At 48.5% G+C, this 18,852-nt stretch overlaps 2 protein-coding genes across 3 annotated transcripts; both read left to right on the top strand.

The window, feature by feature from the left end:
• The first annotated feature begins 5,919 nt into the window (after nucleotides 1-5,919).
• LOC125552811 (uncharacterized) lies at nucleotides 5,920-10,990 on the top strand. The gene is made up of 4 exons (XM_048716497.2): nucleotides 5,920-6,949; nucleotides 10,173-10,268; nucleotides 10,370-10,437; nucleotides 10,555-10,990. The coding sequence occupies exons 1-4, from the start codon at nucleotides 6,203-6,205 to the stop codon at nucleotides 10,694-10,696; spliced, it is 1,053 nt and encodes a 350-aa protein (XP_048572454.1). The 5' UTR covers nucleotides 5,920-6,202; the 3' UTR covers nucleotides 10,697-10,990.
• Nucleotides 10,991-12,022: 1,032 nt separating this feature from the next.
• Nucleotides 12,023-14,740, top strand: LOC125552813 (uncharacterized). Of its 2 annotated transcripts, XM_087518963.1 has the most exons (5): nucleotides 12,023-13,112; nucleotides 13,814-13,906; nucleotides 14,015-14,082; nucleotides 14,347-14,446; nucleotides 14,478-14,740. In XM_087518963.1, the coding sequence occupies exons 1-5, from the start codon at nucleotides 12,435-12,437 to the stop codon at nucleotides 14,529-14,531; spliced, it is 993 nt and encodes a 330-aa protein (XP_087375089.1). In that variant the 5' UTR covers nucleotides 12,023-12,434; the 3' UTR covers nucleotides 14,532-14,740. The 2 variants fall into 2 exon arrangements, with proteins under 2 accessions (XP_087375089.1, XP_048572455.2); XM_048716498.2 differs by having other exon boundaries at nucleotides 12,151-13,112; nucleotides 14,347-14,740.
• The last annotated feature ends 4,112 nt before the right edge of the window (nucleotides 14,741-18,852 follow it).

Below are 18,852 nucleotides of genomic sequence, written 5' to 3'. Positions count from 1 at the left end.
TTAAATCATTTTTTAACATGGCATAGGAGCAAAATTTAGTCAAACAACATTTTAAGCATTTTAAACATGGGTGAAAGTTGCATATTATGAAACTAGACAAAATTCTAAGCATATTTCATATACAAAGTTTTTCCATGTGATGCATGGTTAGTGAGTAATGAAATGCATGAAGTTTAGGGGCTGATCTGCAAAAGTACAATTCCCTGGAAATTGATAAAATCGCAGCTAAGGGGAAAAAATGATCTGGGCCAAAACTGGCTGGCCCATTAGTGCAAGGCGGGGCGCTGGATCTGGCTTACCATGGGCTTGGCCCGTTCAAAAAAAAATAGAGGAGGCCTGGCACTTGGCCTAGCGAAGAGGGAGATGCGGTCAACGCGAGCGGTTGCCTCGCTCGTTCTCCTCGCGCACAGAGACGAGCGGGAGGAGCAGAAGCAGGGCACGATGGAGGCAGGGGACTGCAGGACGGGCTGCTCCGGCGGAAGAGGCGCAGGGACTTGCCGGTCCGGCGGCGGCTGGAACGGACGGATCATGCCTTGGGGCACCGGATCCGGTGGGTGGTGGAGCTCCATGGGCGGCGACGCTACGGCTTGGTGCCGGGAGGAGATGGTGCTACCTGTGAACGCCATGAGAGAGAGAGATCGTGAGAGAGAGAAGGAAGGAGAGGAAGCTGCGGGGGAGACGGGGAGGAGCAAGGACGGTCTGAGGGCGGGCTGCTCCGGCGTTCGACATGCGCCATGGAATCGATCCACGACGAAGGGTTCGAACAGGGAGGCGGCTTGGAGTTTCCGGCGACGATGATGAGCGAGGCAAGGCGGGCGCGGCGAGACTGTTAACCGACTCCACAGCCACGGGTCCAGGGAGGCACGGCTCTGGCGGGCAAGGGCCGGAGACGAGGTACGGAAGGACGGCTTCCATGGCCTCCTTGCGTTCCTGTAGAAAGAGAGAAAAGAGAGAGATTTGAGAAGGGAGGGAGCAACGAGATGAACAGGGAGAAAGGAGGGATGGAGCGGGGGCGCGGGGTCCTGCTGGAGCGGCGGCTGGATGGAGCCGATGGTGGTAGGGCGAGCGCTGGTTGGACCGGCGCTGAGAACGAGGTGGAGGTGCGGTTGCTGCGGGAGGAGATCCCGATGTGGATTTGGAAAGCGGCGGCGGGCGACGGGACACATCTCCTAGATTTTAGGGTTTGTCCAAAAAGACTAGGAGTGGAGTATAAATACATCACAGATTAGGTTAGGGACTACCTCGTCCCTCCGATCGTAATCGGACGATCGCGAATAAAATAGCTAGGAAGCCCAAATAAGAAAACGGTGACGTTTTGTAGACGTTTGGGGATGATCCGGATCCAACGGTGACAACTACCCGGGTTGGGTCCGGGACAATTTCGGGCGCGCACGTGAGGGGTTCGATGCACTATGCAGAGAGGGTTTCGGACCGTGCGGTCGCATCGGACAACTCCGGAAGCGAAGAGGGGAAGGAGGATGGACTAGGTGGGCTGTGGCGAGACTGCGAGGGGGAGAAGAGAGAGAGGGCCCGGCATCTGTTTCCGGAGACCGAAAACGTCCGACGTTAGATCGACTATAATGTCGCTATAGTTTAACGGTTGGGCTATCAAATGAACTCTAAATGCGATGAAACTTGACAGGCGGTCTATCTACACTATAATAAGACCACACGTCAACTCTCATCCCATTCCGAGAACATTTTCCGGCTACTTATAAAATAATAAACCGGACATGTCGCGGGCGCGTGCAAGTGTGTCTGGGCTCAGAACGGACAACGGACGAAACGAGGAGACCGAGACGAATGCAAGTTTTGAAAACATGATGATGCAATGCACATGATGACATGATAAGATGCAATACGCAAGCAAATGACATGGCAACGACGGCGAATAACTGGACGACAACTGGCACATCAGTCTCGGGGCGTTACACGCGGCGTGTTGCCGCCCTCGATGTACTCGAGGACGGCCTCCAACGTGCGCCCGGGCACGCCCCACCACCGACGCCGGCCGACGGTGTTGAGCCTGCCGGAGGGCTCGATGCCGTTGGTGGCCTCGAACTGCTTGGCATGACGACGGCGGAAGTAGGGCTCCCAGAGCGGGCTGTCGGGGACGTACCGTGGCCCCTCCCTCCCCGCACGCGGCAGGGACGAGCGGATGCGTGCGATCTTCGCACGCCGCGCCGCGCCGGTGGGTATCGGGGGCACCGGCACGCCGCCGACGCTGATCCTCCACGCCCCGAGTACCCGCATGTCCGGCGGGACCGGGTACTCGGCCTCGAAAAGGAGGCGAGCCTCGCTCTCGTGAAGATGGCGGCGGCCGAAGCCGTTCGCCGCCGCGCCGTCACCTGGGAAGCGCTCGGCCATGGATGCTGGAGACGGCGAGAGAGAGGAGAGGGAGGAACGACGACGGAGAGAGAGAGGAGAGAGAGGAACGACGACGGCGAGAGAGTACGAGTCGCCGAGTGTGCTGGGGCGCGTCTTATATAGGCCGAGGCGCCGCCCGTGCGCGAGCCGCCGTGAGTACGCGTGGCGGGCGAGGGAGGGCGAGGGACGCGCATCATCCGGTCTTCACTGCGCCGCCCGTGAGGCTTCAATGGCGCAGGCTGACCGGCGCGGCAGCTTTGGCATTGATTCGCCGCGGGAAACGAGGCGATGAGGACAACGAAGGGGTGAGAAGAGGGTAGAGTCGCTGACGCGGCGGGCCCGCGGCTGTTTCGCGCCAAAACAGTTTGCCCCGGCGCCCCCGGGCGCCCCCCAGCGCGCCGGGTTCGGTCTGGATCTGCCGGCGCTGTTTTCGGCCTAAGCCGGCGAAAATCGGGCTCCTGGGACGCGACTGGGCCGATTTTTCGGCGCCGGCGCAAAAAAAACGTCTGGGGAGGCCTTCCTAGGGGCGCGGCTGGAGATGCCCTTAGATGTTTCTAACCCAAAATGGAGGAGCGGGCTACTCCGTCTGGAGGCTGGACCTGGACCGTGAAGACGCCGTTGCTTTACGATTCGTGCTGGAGCGTACGCTCCTGACTCCTGTTCCCTGAGTGACATTGGGTGGACACTGGACAGCATACATTCCTCGTTCCGTTTTTCTATAAGTGTTTGCAAGGTTAAAAAAAGTATATATTTATGTTTTTTTCTCGAATAGGTATATATTTATGGTTCTCGTGATGGTATGATCAATTTATGCTGAATTCGATCTATACTAGTTATGCAAATTTGAAATCTCTAGGCAGGATACCCACGGACACTACTTACTTCAATCAAATGACTGAAATTTAGAAAAATAATGTTGATTCTGAAAAGTCGGTTCATCTATTTGAATTAAAAAGCGTCGAATGGTATCCTCAAGGTTTCAAGCTCTACTCCTTGTGTCCGGGTTTATTAGCCCCCCTAATGTTTTGAAGTTTGACCATACATTTGCATAACGAAATATGAGTTACATGTAACAAAACTAGTGGGGTGCCATTAGAAACTTCGTTTGAAAATTAATTTAACAATATAATTTTTATGACATGTCACTTATATTTCGCAAATCAAGTTTATAGCAAAGTTTGATTCAAAATACAAAGGTGCCTAATAAATCCTGGCGAAAGGAGTACAATGACAACTTACGAATAAGGCCGTACTTGGGCATTCTGATTCGTGTTTAGGGTTTTGGCACTTGTAATTTTTTTACATGGTTACTTTTGGCGAATAAGATACGTCATGATCTATGTGATTTTATCTTTTCATCATTCTGATATCCATGACAGTTTTGTTCGACATAGAAATAGACAAATCCATTAATTATCCCAAGTTTGATTAATACTGGGCATGTATGATGATGTACACGGACATGATTAATATTGGGCTTGTTTTGTTCATATCATATTTGGAAGACAAAAGTGACATTAAATATTAAAAATTGCATCTGCGTATGCGTATGCATGTGCGTGTGCACAAAGGTGTCATTCTTACTAAGGATATAGCAAAACGTAGTTGGCAATAGCAAACAATGTTGTTGTTGTGATCAGAAGGAAACAATTCATCCTTTGTTTCTTGCTTGCCCTCTCGCCAAGTTATTATGGCGTGCAATTCATGTGGCTTATAATTTGCCTCCATCTATGAGTATGTCAAATATGTTTGGTAATTGGTTGGGTTGGGTTGAGTCTAAAATTAAGGCATGAATCTATGTGGGTGTGGGTGTCTTGCTTTGGGCTATATGAAATTGTAGGAATGGTTGTGTTTTTAACTGAACAAAGGTCCATAATTTTTTGTAATCTATATACCGAGCTACATTATGGATCCATATGTGGTCCTTAATTCACCATGCAAAATGGGAGCTTATGGTCTATGGGTGCAAGTAGCACGAGATACATACAACCAGTTATGATAGCAGTCCAATAGTAGAGGCTATGCGTATAGGCATATATCCCCATTTCTACAAAGTGTGGTTGTTTTTTTATTTTCGCTTTGTACTCCAGTACTACATTGTGATACTTGAGTTTTTTCAATAAATGACCGTGTGCATCATAATTATCCCGAGGCCGGTGTAATCCTTCTTCTTTTTTCAAAAGAAAAACAAGCTTGGTTTAATTCTTTTAGAAACATGGTACACACGCACACACATTCACCCCTAAACGCACACATGTGACCCTACCTTTATATCTATGTATAAGTTCCGTAATTTAAACAAGGTCTAAGGTTAATACATAAAAATCCTGCTTAAGGAGAATATCGGGATTATGCAACATGCATAGAAAAAGCCTAGCTCAACATTCAACCATGCATAGATAAAAATACACCTTTACATGCAAACATGCACGAGAATTTCTATTATATTATGCTTTTTATATTTAATAAATATTTTGGAACTATATAATTATAAAACACAATATATCATATGTATTTTTACTTTTGTTCTCATAGTATACTTTTGTTCATCTTTTATACAACCAAATCTCATTGGAATATATTACAAAAAAATTCACAACAACATGCGAGGCATCATCTAGTTCAAGCAATTTATGGGCCAACTCACTAAGCTAGGCCCGTGAATTAATTCTCAAAGTGTATTGCTCAACAAAATAAAGGTATAGATCTTACACACACATCAAATTCCATAAGCACTATAGAAAACTACTCCCTCTGTCCGGAATTGGTTGGCGCTCAAACGGATGTAATGAGCGTTAACTAATTTTGGACGAAGGAAGTAGATGATACCCCACACATTTTTGAGGGAATGTATCGCAACATATTTTAATAGGATTTGGTTGTATGGAACATGAATGTTAGAGTATTAATATGAGAACTAAACTAAAATATATATGATTTATTGTTTTTTGATTATTGTATAGTTGCAAAATATTTATTAATTATAAATAGCATAATGGAGTGGAAACTATCATGCATTTCTGCATGTTGAGTCGGGTTTTTACTATGCATAGTTTGCATATTAAGGTGAGTCTTTTCTCATGTTGGCATGCTAAGATAGCATGCTTGCATATTGAAAAATTTGTTAGCCCCTTCCATAGGAAGCCTCTACGCCACCAAGCAGTGTCCTCCGTGGACATTTCGTCGCCCCTTCCATAGGAAGCCTCTACAAATCTTATTGGCTGCTTTGATTGTTTTGACTGAAAGATCTATTGCCATCATAGCGTGGATTGGCATTGATGCGAGGTTGGTTTTGAGAAGTTCCAGCCTCCCAGCTCTGAACATCATCCTTACTTGCCACGCGGGGACTGTCATGGATGCTCACTCACCGCCAAGAGGGGAGAGTGGGCGGTGAGGGAGTCATAGTGGGGAGAGAGGGGAGAATGAGCGGTGAGGAGATTTATGGTGCGACTTTAAGGGACAACGCGACGTCTTTGGCTCTTCTCTGCGCGTACAGACGCCTGCATCCGTGTGCCGTCCTTGCGCTGGGTCGGGCCAGTATCGCTGGAAAAGGGTCAATTCGACCGTTCCTTAGAGCTAAAGCTCTGGCAGCTTTGAGTTTCTTGCTATACCACGGGTCACGCCGCGCTGCCTGATTTTGAACCCGTATCCGACTCGAGCTGAGCACCAGCAGTAGTACTCCTACTAGTAATACAACCGGAAAGAGCAAGAGCCGCACATATAAACAGTGCACACGCGAGACACGTCGCGACTCCTCCGGATCCATCGGGGCCGCGCCGAGAAAGAAGCTGCGCGCTACAGCCCGCCCATCCGGCCAGCCCGCTCCCGCGTCGTCATGCAAGCTCGCGCCGGATCGGCGGCCGGCGCCGCCGCGCTCGCCGCCACGAAGCAGCACCCGGCGGCCGCCTCGTCCCTCTTCGCGCTGTTCTCCCTCTCGCTGCTCCTCCTCCGGCTGCTGCTCCGCCTCCGGCTCGCCGCCTTCCGCGACGCCGCGCTCACGCTCCACCTCCTCGCGCGCCTCCGCATCCGGCCCGTCACCCTCCGCCTCCCCGGCCCGCACGCCACCACGCTCCGCGTCTGGTGCCCGGCCTCGCCGTCCGGCAAGCCGCCGCTGCTGCTCCTCCACGGCTTCGGCGGCGACGCCAAGTGGACGTGGGCGCGCAACCTGGCCGCGCTCTCCCGCAGCTTCCACCTCTACGTGCCGGACCTGGTCTTCTTCGGCTCGCACTCCCGCTCCGCCTCGCCGCTCCGGTCCGTGGCCTTCCAGGCCCGCTGCGCCGCGGACGCGATGCGGCTCCTCGGCGTAGGCCGGTACGACGTGGCCGGGATCAGCTACGGGGGGTTCGTGGCGTACCGGATGGCGGCCGTGGAGGCCCGGGAGAGCGTGGCCAGGGTCGTCATCATGACCAGCGGCGTGGCGGCCACGGTGCAGGAGATGGGCGAGCTGGCGGCGCGGGAGGAGATGGCCGTGGAGGAGGCGCTGCTGCCCGACAGCGCCGCCGGGCTGCGCCGGCTCGTGCACCGGTCCATGCACCGCCCCCCGCCCTGGCTGCCGGACTTCGTGCTCCACGATTTCATCCAGGTCAGTACGCACATACTACGTGTTTGTCTAAATTTTTTTTACCTTGATACTCCAGAGTATATAGAAGTTACTGTATCTCTATGTTGTCTTTTCCTGGACGTGTCACAAACCCTTTTTCTCTTTCGAGAGGCGACGTCAGACGTGTCACAAACTTACCGCGACGGTTAACTAACTTGTCTCCAACGATGCCAGTAGCTAATTGGAGTAGTGTTATAAATCACGCGCTTGCTTGCTTGGTTTTGCCTAGGATGGCCACGCCAGCACAGCGCTCGGCGTCCGGCCGATCCATGCATGGCGCACGCAGCAGGCAGGCAACATCATTTGCAGCTTGCAAGCATGCATTAGCGTGTGGAGCGCGTGCGTGCGTGCACGTTTCAGCCGTACACGCAAGTGCTAGACCAGGTAGTAGCAGTAGCAGGCACCACCTCTGTTGCTGCCGCTGATGACGTGCGCCAACTGCCAAGACGTAGACGGAGCTCAAGTTAGGCCTGCGGATTGTAAACAGTAAGTAAGTAACTAGTCAATCAGTACGCTGGGAAGAGCAGCAGCTGTAGTACAGTACAGTAGTACGTAGATCTGGACGGACGTGTCGACCTCGTCGGTTTCCTTGTTGGGTCTCACACTCACTCTCACCCGGCTGGGTCCGTAAGTGAGGTCGTGGCCCACGTGCCAGTGTCACCACCGTTGGGGCTGATCGATCCGTCCAAATCCAAAACGCTAGCGGACAGCGCTACCGTCCACCGCCGCAGATCAAATCTGTGCTAGGAAAATGCCTGCCCCATCTATGTGGGTCGGTCGCCGGGCGTGGCTGACAGTCCCACCAATAATGCATCCCGAACTTGATTAGACTGCACAACGAGTGAGCAGATACTCTCCAAATTCTTGAATTTCAGGGAGCTGGTGGATTGCCAAACAACCCCCGAGATTCAAGCTATTTAATCAAGCTCTCCTTGTTAAACAAGTCCGGCGGATCATCACGGTCCCGAAATCGCTATGTGCTAGAGTTCTAAAGGCACGGCATTTCCCGGAGATGGATATCATGGCTGCACCTTGTGCTGGAGTAGCCAAGTTGGTACACACGTCAGTGAAGTGTTATCATATAACGAGCCAGGAATCCTTAATTCATGATGTTGAGGAGGGCCCAATATAGGAGGATTTGTTACTGTTCATACTCCAAATACAAAGGAATAGCTAAGTTTGGGGAGGGCTCGGGCCCTGGCTCGCCACCCCCTGCCTCCGCCACTGCATATAACTGCGGCGCGTGGTCTGCATGCGCCGGTGCTGTACGTCAAATTCCAGAGGCTCCCAGACTGGGCCGGCCCAACACCTTGCAAACAGTGCAATTTTTTTTAAAAAAAACGTGGGCGTGTGAGGGATCAAACCGGGGACTTCAGGCTGGTGAAAGATCGACACTAGAACTGTAGTATGAGCTTCACTATCCAAGTGGGCATAGTGGGGTATAAAAACTATAAACAACAACAAATTTAAACATTATTTTATTCAAATGCAATTTTTCTAAAAGTGGATATTTTTTAACACGAACATTTTCAAAATCGTAATAATTTTTTTTAAAAACAAAAACATTTTTTGGGAATCTCAAATATTTTTTGAAAACACGAACATTTTTTGAAATTCTGAATAAATTTTTATAAGGTGAACAGTATTTGCATCCGTGGCAACGGGAACATTTTTTTAAACTCCAATTTTTTTGAAAACATGAACTTTTTTGTGCACAAATTCGAAAAATCATGAAATTCTGAACATTTTTCCAAAACTCGAACAGTTTTTGAAAAAACACAAACATCTTTTGGAATTCCGAACATTATTTGAAAAAACGAGATATTTCTAAAATCTAGATGAATTTTAGAATTCTGAATAATTTTTGAAGGGGGGAGAGCAAAAAAAGAAAAACTGTACCGAAACCTTCTAGAAGGGTCCCAAAACCGGTCAGGAACCTTATGAAAGGTTCCCAAAACTGGGATCTCTCTTCCACGTATTCTAGTTAATGGCACAATTATCAGAGAAATTGTTGGAGGGGCTCTGGATTTCACTAGTTGTAATTTTATTTTCGAAAGTAGAGATATGAACAAAGAGGCTCACAATTTAGTTAAGTTTTCTAGTTCTTTAGAGGCGGGTCGCCACTTGTGGTTGTGAGTACCCCATGACCCAATTGTTTGTAAACCTCGTACTTGATTAATAAAGAAGGTTTACCACTAAAAAAAGGCATCATGCATGGTTTTGGGAAGCCAGTTTAGTGTTTTACAATCATTTTCTCGAAGTATAATAATTTATTCATGATTTTCTATTATATGTTGAACTTTTTAACACATATGGAACAATTTTCAAATATATGTTGAACATTTTATTGCTCATTATTTTTTTCAAAAATTCATGAAAAATTTAAAATACACGAATACCTTTTGAGCTTCATGACATTTTTTATTTCTTGATTTTTTTTAAGATTCCTTAACATTTTTGGCAATTAATCTTTTTGAATCGTGATCTTTTAAAATTGATGAACATTTTTAAGGAATCGTAATTTTGATATAGACGTCATACATTTTTAAGGAATCGTAATTTTGATATAGACGTCGTACATTTTTAAGGAATCGTGACATCTGCAAAGATTTGTGTGGCCTGGACCTTTCCTAGCCTGGAGGTTGGTTGGTTGATGCCCTGAATAAGCCTGGCGTGGAGCATTTTATGGTCATTAGCCTGGCTGGAGCACTAGGCATGGTTGTTTGCCTGGCCCAAGCGCTCAAATTCAGTCATCTGGCGCTAGCTTGGGATGCTAACATCATTTTCCATTGGCCACTGTCCGATCAAGTCATATGCCAATAATTTTGCATGGGGCTACCTTCATTTAATTAGCAATAGACTGTAAATTATGTTTTTGCCTGGCCTTAGCATCGTTTCTTTCTAGGGTCATCAAACTCCTCTCTCTCCTCTTAATTACCCTGCGACATCAGATTTTTGGCCTATTTGGTTGCCCCTGTATAAGATATGTGCTCGTAAACAAGTCGGCGAGCAGACTTCAGAAATGTTCTTAGTTTAGTTCTCTTAAAGCATGCTCGTAATTTTCAGTACAGGCTCCAACTTTGCATGGAAATGTAGAAAGAGATAACTAATAACAGAGCATCATGTCCCCGCAAAAAAAAGGAACACATATTAATTTGGCGAACTTTACACCATTTCTGAAGTCTATGCCCTGTGTTTGCTGCAGCTGATGTTCGTGGACCAGAGAAAGGAGAGAACGGAGCTGCTGCGAGAACTACTCAGGAGCGGAGCCGGCATCGATCCCCTCCCGGCTCTCACTCAGGTCAGCCAGCCGCACATTCGAAGCAACATCGATCCATCATCACTTTCCTTTGGATGTTTTTTTCTGAGAAATAACATGCGTGGTTCGATTGTGCTATGCAGAAAACGCTGGTTCTGTGGGGAGACAAGGACCAGGTGTTCCCCGTCGATCTTGGCTACAAACTGCACAGGTATTGAAAAAAACAGGACAGTACTCTAGCTTCCATGAATTCTCTATACTGACGACATTGCTTTTCATTTCAAGAAGATGTATGACAATGGCTATGTTTTTCTGTTGGTGAACGCAGGCATCTAGGCAAGAAATCGAGGCTAGAGATAATCAAGGACGCAGGGCACGCGCTGCAGTTGGAGGGGGCCGACAAGGTCAACAGTTTCATCAAGTCGTTCTTCCTAGATGAACGGAATGAGCCAGAATTCGGCACAACCTGAAACTGAAGCCTGCTCAGAGCATCGGTACTCGCTGGAGAAAATACACGAACTATCCCAGAGGCCCGAATGGTGTACTACATTATAATCTTTTAGGTATGTATAATCATGTAATGTTATGTGTAAAAAAGAGCTACTATGATCTAAATGTCCGCTCAGAAGATTAAAAAAAAAAGGAGAGAGATAGGGTGTGATCTGAATGCCTCCGGCCATTCAAAATGGGGTGGAATGGAATGGTGGCTCTGAACTTTGTGTTGTGTTATGTTTTTGTTAACAAGTGCGAGTTTACACGTTTTACGCCGTATGTTTACCGCATTACCGTGTTTCTACTACATTGTAGAGGGTGTTTACTGGCCATAAACATAGTAAATGCTTACTCCGTAGTCAATCCACAATAAATATCTACTCTTATAAAAAACCGAGTTGATGATGATGATGTGCCTGCCATCTCTCCATATTTTAAAGATAAGGCCTCGCCTCGTTATCTCCCACAACCTCATTGCTGAGCAATTAAAAAAAAAAGTCTCTGAAACAATCTAGCATGGTGGCCGCTGCCGCCTGCCGGCGCCGTCCATTCCCGTGCCTCCATCCAGTCCGACCACCAATCGCCACCACGCCCCACTCCTCCTCACCTTATCTCTCATCTTTCTCGAGATATCATTTTTTTGATGAAATTCTCGAGATACCATTTTTCCGATAAAATTCTTGAGATACCATTTTTCTGATAAGATTCTCGAGATACCATTTTTCCGATAAAATTCCTGAGATATTATTAGTTTTTACACATGGGATTACTCCTGCATGGGTCAATCACAACAGGTGTTTTGTAAGAAAATGCATCTTAATGTTCCGTGCAATGCACGGGCATCTTGCTAGTATGCAATCTTATAAACACTTTTGAAATCAATATTGATGCTCGGCTCGAATTTGGGCGGGTTTGCATGCAACAGCAACTTTGCAGGGTTGTTCAGGAGCGCGTCTACGCCACGCCAAGCAAGAGTTCTTCTAGAAAGCAATGCCCTAGCTGGAACAAGAGTACTACTACTACATAAAGCTGTTTGTTTCAATGTGGTTGTCTGCCGCCCTGTCTCACAGACTGTTTCTGTTCTTTCCCGTGGCCGCAAGCGCACGTCGCGTCAAGGCTTCAGTTCAGGCCGCATCTTCTTAATCGTTGGGTGGTTCTTGCCTACGCCAATATATACTTTGATGCCGATTTTGGGGTTATTTTGGTGCAACCTGCCCACTTGATCCATACAAAACCTCACATTTTGTACCGCACGCGAACAACTCATTCGGTCCTCCCGTTATTCTTCTTCTTCTTCTTCTTCTTTTCCGAGTGGGTGCAGTGCTCCCTTCCGGTCAAAAGAAACGATGCCGGAATCCTCCCCTTGACGGCTACACTTCTCGTCTGAATCCTAATCTAGCTCAACTTGCATCTGTTTAACAGGGACATACTCCTCCATCACACAGCGTGGCGAGTCCAGATTCCGCTGAGATGCCACCGAGGCCCCATTGAAAGCGCCACCATAGCCGAATTTTCGGGTGGTGGTATACTCAAGGTCCACCCAACCACCGGCCTTCTTCCCTTGCAATCCCGGGGTGCTGCGAGCCCTCCGTTTCTCCCACCAGAACGAACGCCCGCCTTTAAGCTAAGGGGAGCTCCACCAGCACATCGCTATACATCACTGGCGTTCTCACTCTTGATCGATCAGGGGACACGGCCGGCTAGCAGCTTCGAGCCATGGGGGCCGGCCTCAGCCTCGTGCCGCTCATCGACTACTTCGCCCGCCACGAGTTCCTCGCCGCCGGCCTCCGCCCCCACTCCGTCACGCTCCCCTACCCCGACGGCGGCGACGGCGGGTCCTCGACCTGCACCGTGCACTACTGGGCGCCGGCGGGGGAGCCGCGGCTGCCGCCACTGCTGCTCATCCACGGCTTCGGGCCTCGGGCCACCTGGCAGTGGCGCTGCCAGGTGGGGCCGCTGTCCCGCCAGTTCCACGTCATCGTCCCGGACCTGCTCGGCTTCGGCGGCAGCTCCTGGGACTCGCCCTCGGCGCCGCCGCCGTCGGAGGCCACGCAGGCCGCGGCGCTCGTGGCGCTGCTGGACTCGGTGGAGGGGCTCAAGGGCAAGCGGGTGGCCGTGGCGGGCACGAGCTACGGCGGGTTCGTGGCCTACTGGCTGGCGCGCGCGGCGGGGCCCCGGAGGGTGGGACCCGTGGTGATCGCGAGCTCCGACCTGCTCAAGACGGCGGCCGACGACCGCGCGTTCCTGAAGAGGGCCGGCGAGGGGTGGCGCGGCGCGCACGAGCTGCTCCTGCCGGCCGAGCCCGCCGCCATGAGGAGGCTGATGGAGATGGCCGTGTACCGCCCGCCGCCGGCCATGATGACGCCGGACTTCGTCCTCCGGGACTTCATCCAGGTGCGTGCGTGTACAGAACTACAGATGCCACTTGAGCTCTGGTTAGCCGCCATCTTTTATTTGTCAGAAGGTGACCAACGGCCTGCAAGTCATTATTCTTTAGTCATCATCGGTCTGCATTGTGCATTTGGCAGACGATTTTTAGGAGTGATAATTCAACATTTCAACGTTTTCCATATGAGGATAACTCTAGTTACCGAAGATGAGCATGTGTTGATCTAAAAATCTTCCAATCCAAAACAAAAAAGAATAGTTGGAGCCCCTTTTTTTGCGAATAAATAGTTGGAGCCTTCGACTGACAGCAGAACTTCCAAGCGCAACGCTGAACCTGACACCTCCCGGCTCCCGCCCAACAATCAATTAAATCAGTAGCAATGTGTATAACATTTCCATCCTCCTTGCCAGATTTCGTAAGCATTTATAGTTCCGATCTACTCCTACAGCACTGAATCAGCAGCGCCGATGCAACCGTGCCCGTGCTCTTATTTTTCTTCCCCCCCCCCCTGAAAAATATGGGATCCTCCAAGCTCCGGCACGGCAACTTCACCTGTATTTCAGCTGTGTAACTGTGTTTCCGGTCTTAAAATGGCAGTAGAGCCGGTAGATAGATGTAAGCAATAGTAGGACTGTCGTCCCTTGGGGGACATCAGATAAGAAACAAGAACAGCACTGAACCAGATGATCTTGTTGCCTCCTGTCAGAAACTGTTCATGGACAACAGGGAGCAGCTCACCCATCTTTTCAAGGGGATCACAGTCGGCACCGACAAGTTCCAAGTCACACCATTGTCTCAGGTATACTCTCTATTTCAATGTGCTCACCTAATGCCTGGACCAACGCATTTACTGAAACTCTCTTGTCTCAGCTAACCTTTTTACCACATTGTATGCATTTCTATGCAGGAAGTGTTGATTGTGTGGGGAGAGCACGACCAGTTGTTCCCACTAGACAAGGCCTACGCAATTCAGAGGTACTCGTAGAAATGTGTACTCCCTCCGTCCGGAAATACTTATCATCAAAATGGATAAAAGGAGATGTATCTAGGCGTATTTTAGTTCTAGATACATCACTTTTTATTCATTTTGATGACAAGTATTTTCGGACGGAGGAAGTAAATCATTTACTACATGGACCATTTTTTACCGCGTGTGGTATATTTACTTACTAAGTTTCCTTCATGATCAGGTGGTTTCAGTTTGTATTGGTCACGCACTGATCTGCACTTTGGTTTCAGGTCATTGGATGGGAAAGCTAGAGTGGAGATCATCAAGAAAACGGGCCATACTCCACAGCTCGAGGACCCGGCCCGGTTCAACAACATCATGCTCGACTTCTTGGTGGCTGCGGACAAGCCCGCAGATCCTGCTCGCACCAATGGCAGCTCGCTATGAGATGCATAGCCACCCGCTACTCCACTGATTTGCAATAAGATTCCTTAGCCATTTGGGCCCATGCATTCAGAGTTGCTGTGTATACTAATGCGTACATCAATCAGGGTCTATTTGATTTGCATGATTCTTGGATGCAGGATTAGAGTGTCACGTCATCTTTGATATTTGATTATGTACAAAGAAAGCATAAGATTTTTTCCCCAAAGAATTATAAAGGATAAAAATGCTTCTATGAAATCTAATGTAACTGGATGTCAAAGAAAAATCAGCATGGTATTTTTTTTTCTAAAAGGATACCTCCGGACCTTTGCATCGTAGGATGCACAAAACATCATTTTATTGAATAAAGGTAAGGCAACGAGACCAAAATACCTTGTAACAAAGTGCATAAATGCCAAAAAAGTAGACACATTACAAGATTTGACCAAAAGACACATGCAGCTAAGTCGGCATCTTGCGGCAAACGCCTTGAAAAGGGATGACACACCTGTGCCAACGTTGTAGGAACGGTGATAAATTCAGCAAGTTTCAAAAGCAAAACTTAAACCCTAAGCTCTAAGCCCCTAAATCCAAACCCCAAAGCCCTAAGCCCCAAACACTTAATCCTAAAAGCAAATGAAACTTGGTGAAAGTTAGTGAAACTAAGTAAAAACTTAATATTGCGACTATCAAGTTTAAATATTTGAAACTTGGTAAAAATTTAAAAGTTGTCAGAATGCTTTCGAAATTGGTCTTGTCGAAGGTATTCGTCGCAACAAACATGAATATGCAACAATCTTGATTTGGACTTTCAGTTGAAAAGATATACTAGATTCAAATTTGGAGATGAATTGAAAAGGAATGGGAGGTGGCATGTGTGGAGCATGCAACTCTGCTAAAAGTTGCACGCATGGGCCCATTAGTGGTGATTAAAGGCTAGAACACATGCAATTGACCAAACTACTATACGAATCTCGATGCAAATGGGTGGTTGCGGCAAAGCTCCTTTGTATGGTCTATCTCATGGAGTGTTTATGTTCGTTCATATGGCAGCAAATGCCATTCGCGTTAAGACTTAGAGTTGACTTGTATTGTTGCGTGGTTCTTCTTCGACCAAATATATTCTTTGAAGTTGATGCGATTAATCTGTTGCTCATTCGTGTCACTGGCAGTTGATATATTATTTGTTTCTGCAAATTTTATTGGCATAAAGTACTGATTTAAAACGTCTTACATTTGTTTACATAGGGAGTAGTGCACACAACCATTTTTATTAGCTCAACAATGCCTTACAAGGTAAAACATCGATCCTTTCAAATTCACCGTCTAGGCGACAAAAGACGTTGCACCTACAAGCTTGATGATCATGATCAAGGCCACTTGCTCTGACCTCACCCCTACGCACACCATTTAAAACAGGAGCACTGGTCCAGCAAACCATTGGCGCACATTACATGTGCATGCTCCAGAAGTCGTCGTCACCGTCTTTTGCGAACCCATCTTCGGGGTAGGGATCAATGAAATGAGCGGCCCACTGCAGTTTATCTACGAGTTATCAGTGTATGCATTGATCCCATTTATGGTCTACCATTCATCAATGAAAACACCAAACAACTACTATATTTATGATGGTGTGTACACCCTAAACATGTGGTAAATGATGTTGTTGTTCAGCATGGGTCTTGACATTTTCTTTCTCGAAGCATACCGAAGAGCTGGATATGGTGCATTAAGACAAAGGATAGGATAACGATTGATACAAAATCTTACAAGTGCTGAAAACAGGGGGGAAAGGCAGATCACCAGACGAACTACGACCCAAAACCAAAAAACTAAAACCTAGGAGCCAGCAAAAAACTACCAGACCACACCTGAAGCACCAAACACCAGAGAGCTATCTAAGGCCAGAAGCTTTTGCATCGGTTGGACTTGATCTAGGATTTTCAGGATAAAATTTGATTTGTTAGAAAACATCCAGCTATTCCTCTCCCTTCATATGGTCTATATGATCAACATGGCCAACGAATTCAGGGTTTTTCTCCTGCGCCGTGGAGCCCAGCTTCAGCCGAGTACCACCAACTAATGAAAGTGGCATCACAGGACAGAGGGTAGCATTGCCTTTGATATTGTACGGCTTTGTTCTTTACCGGCGTTATATACTGTATGCTTTGGTGTTGGGAGTATATCTTACTCATGCGGAGGTCAAATGTATTTTTTATATGTAGTACCAACGGGACATTAGAAGTCGATAAAATCACTTTTTTATAAGTAAAATAAAAATCTTGTAATACTCTCGTAGATCCATATTAATTATCGATGATTCAGTACAGTTTATTATAAATCAGTAATAGTTAATATGGATCGGAGATACTCCCTCGTCCGGGTTTATTAGGACCTTTATATTTTGGGTCCAATTTTGACCGTCTATTTGGCTCAAAAAATCTGGCACATATGCTATAAAAAGTATATTGATAGATTTGTATTTGAAAGAGGTTTCCAACGATACATTATTATGTAGGATATTAACATTTTATAAGTTCAAATCAATGATCAAATTTTGGCGTAAAATAAAAGGGGCTAAGAGCAACTCTAATGGGGCGACCCATTTCGTCCGCGGCCGTCCATTTGGGTCGGCGCGGACAGAAAGGGCGGCCCAATGCGCCGACCTAAACGGACGTGCGTCCGTTTTTCGTCCGCGGACGACCCATTCCTGGCCAATTTTTGAGCCTGATTTGCGTCGGCGCGGACACGCGGCGGACGCGCGCGTGCTCGCCTACTCCTGTCCCCGGGCCCGCTGGTCTGTGGCACATTGGCCTCCCCTCTCCCCGGCCAACAAGCAACCCTCGCCCCCGCCTCCTCCGTCACCGACGCCGCCGCCCATTTTTGCCGGCGACTCTTCCAGCTGCCGCCGCCTCCACATCCGCCAGCAACGCCGCCCCTGCCCCCAGTCACCCGCCGCCGCCATTTTGCCGTCGGGGAGCAAACCGGTTCCCGCCGCCGCTTCCCCCACCACCCAGCCACCCGCGACCAAGAAGACGCCTCGCCGCCCCCGTCACATACGACCGGCACACTCGTCGGACTCCGGCAGGGCAGCTAGCTGGTCTGGGGGCGCCGCGTCTCCCCTCGCCGGCCGTCTCCTTCTTTGACGTCCGCAAGCTGTTCGACAGTTTGCCAAGGTACGAAAATGGACTACACCGGCGAGTTCTTTTTCCACAATTTCATTTGCGACTTCGACGATTCGTCGTCCGACGACGAGGAGGAGATATTGGCTGCCGTGTTGGTCCATCACCACCTCAACAACCAGCAGCCGTTGTTCCGTGGCTCCATTCCGGGCCACCTCCCGGCGTTGAATCGAACCGGGAGAGCGGGCATTTCCTTCTCTGGAAGGACTACTTTGATACAACAAACCCGTTGTTCAAACATCACAAATTCCGTCGCCGGTTCCGTATGAGTTGGCATGTTTTCAACCGTATTAGAGAGGGAGTGGTCAGCTATGATGACTACTTCGAGTGCAAAGAGGATGCCGTCGGTAAGATTGGTTTCTCCTCTTATCAGAAATGCACTGCCGCCATCCGAATGCTTGCATTCGGAGTGCCCGGTGATCTCATTAACGAGTACGTCCATATGAGCGAGTCTACATGCCTAGAGTCCCTGTATAAGTTCTGCAAGGCTGTGATTGCTGTGTTTGGCCCTGAGTACTTGAGAGAGCCGACGGCTGAAGATACAACCCGTTTGTTGACGATGAATGCTAGCAGGGGCTTCCCGGGGATGCTTGGCAGTATAGACTACATGCACTGGGAGTGGAAGAACTACCCTTATGCTTGGCAAGGGCAGTATAAGGGACATGTCCGGGCTTGCACTGTCATACTAGAGGCCGTGGCGTCTCAAGAATGGATCTGGCACTCTTTCTTTGGCATGGCTGGATCACACAATGATATCAACGTGCTTCAGCGCTTGCCGGTATTTGCTAGGCTTGCCGAAGGCAACAGCCCACCGGTGAACTTTACTGTCAACGGTCACAATTACGACAAAGGGTATTATTTGGGTGACGATATCTATCCTCAGTGGACCACTATTGTAAAGACAATACCCAACCCTGTCGGAGAGAAAAGGAAAAGATTTGCCCAAGAGCAAGAGAGTGCTAGAAAGGATGTTGAGCGTGCCTCTGGTGTTTTGCAATCTCGATGGGGCATCGTTCGGTATCCTGCTAATACATGGAGCACGCAGAAACTATGGAGGTGATGACTGCTTGTGTGATCATGCACAATATGATTGTAGAAGACGAGCACCCGGAACGTCTGTACGATCAAGTCTTTCAATTTCAGGGTGAGAATGTTGTGCCTGAGCATGGAGTAGCAGCAACATTTGAG

The sequence above is a fragment of the Triticum urartu genome, chromosome 4A (assembly GCF_056163025.1).
Source record: "Triticum urartu cultivar PI428250 chromosome 4A, HENAU_Tu73, whole genome shotgun sequence".
Taxonomy (NCBI): Eukaryota; Viridiplantae; Streptophyta; class Magnoliopsida; order Poales; family Poaceae; genus Triticum; species Triticum urartu.
Note: the sequence above shows the minus strand (reverse complement) of the source record. Positions and strands in the feature narration are given on the sequence as shown.

Coding starts and splice junctions, on each gene's coding strand:
- LOC125552811 (XM_048716497.2), top strand. CDS start 6,203: ATGCAAGCTCGCGCCGGATCGGCGGCCGGCGCCGCCGCGCTCGCCGCC. Junction 6,950..10,172: donor TGCTCCACGATTTCATCCAG/GTCAGTACGCAC, acceptor TGTTTGCTGCAG/CTGATGTTCGTGGACCAGAG. Junction 10,438..10,554: donor CTTGGCTACAAACTGCACAG/GTATTGAAAAAA, acceptor TGGTGAACGCAG/GCATCTAGGCAAGAAATCGA.
- LOC125552813 (XM_048716498.2), top strand. CDS start 12,435: ATGGGGGCCGGCCTCAGCCTCGTGCCGCTCATCGACTACTTCGCCCGC. Junction 13,113..13,813: donor TCCTCCGGGACTTCATCCAG/GTGCGTGCGTGT, acceptor GCCTCCTGTCAG/AAACTGTTCATGGACAACAG. Junction 14,083..14,346: donor AAGGCCTACGCAATTCAGAG/GTACTCGTAGAA, acceptor CTTTGGTTTCAG/GTCATTGGATGGGAAAGCTA.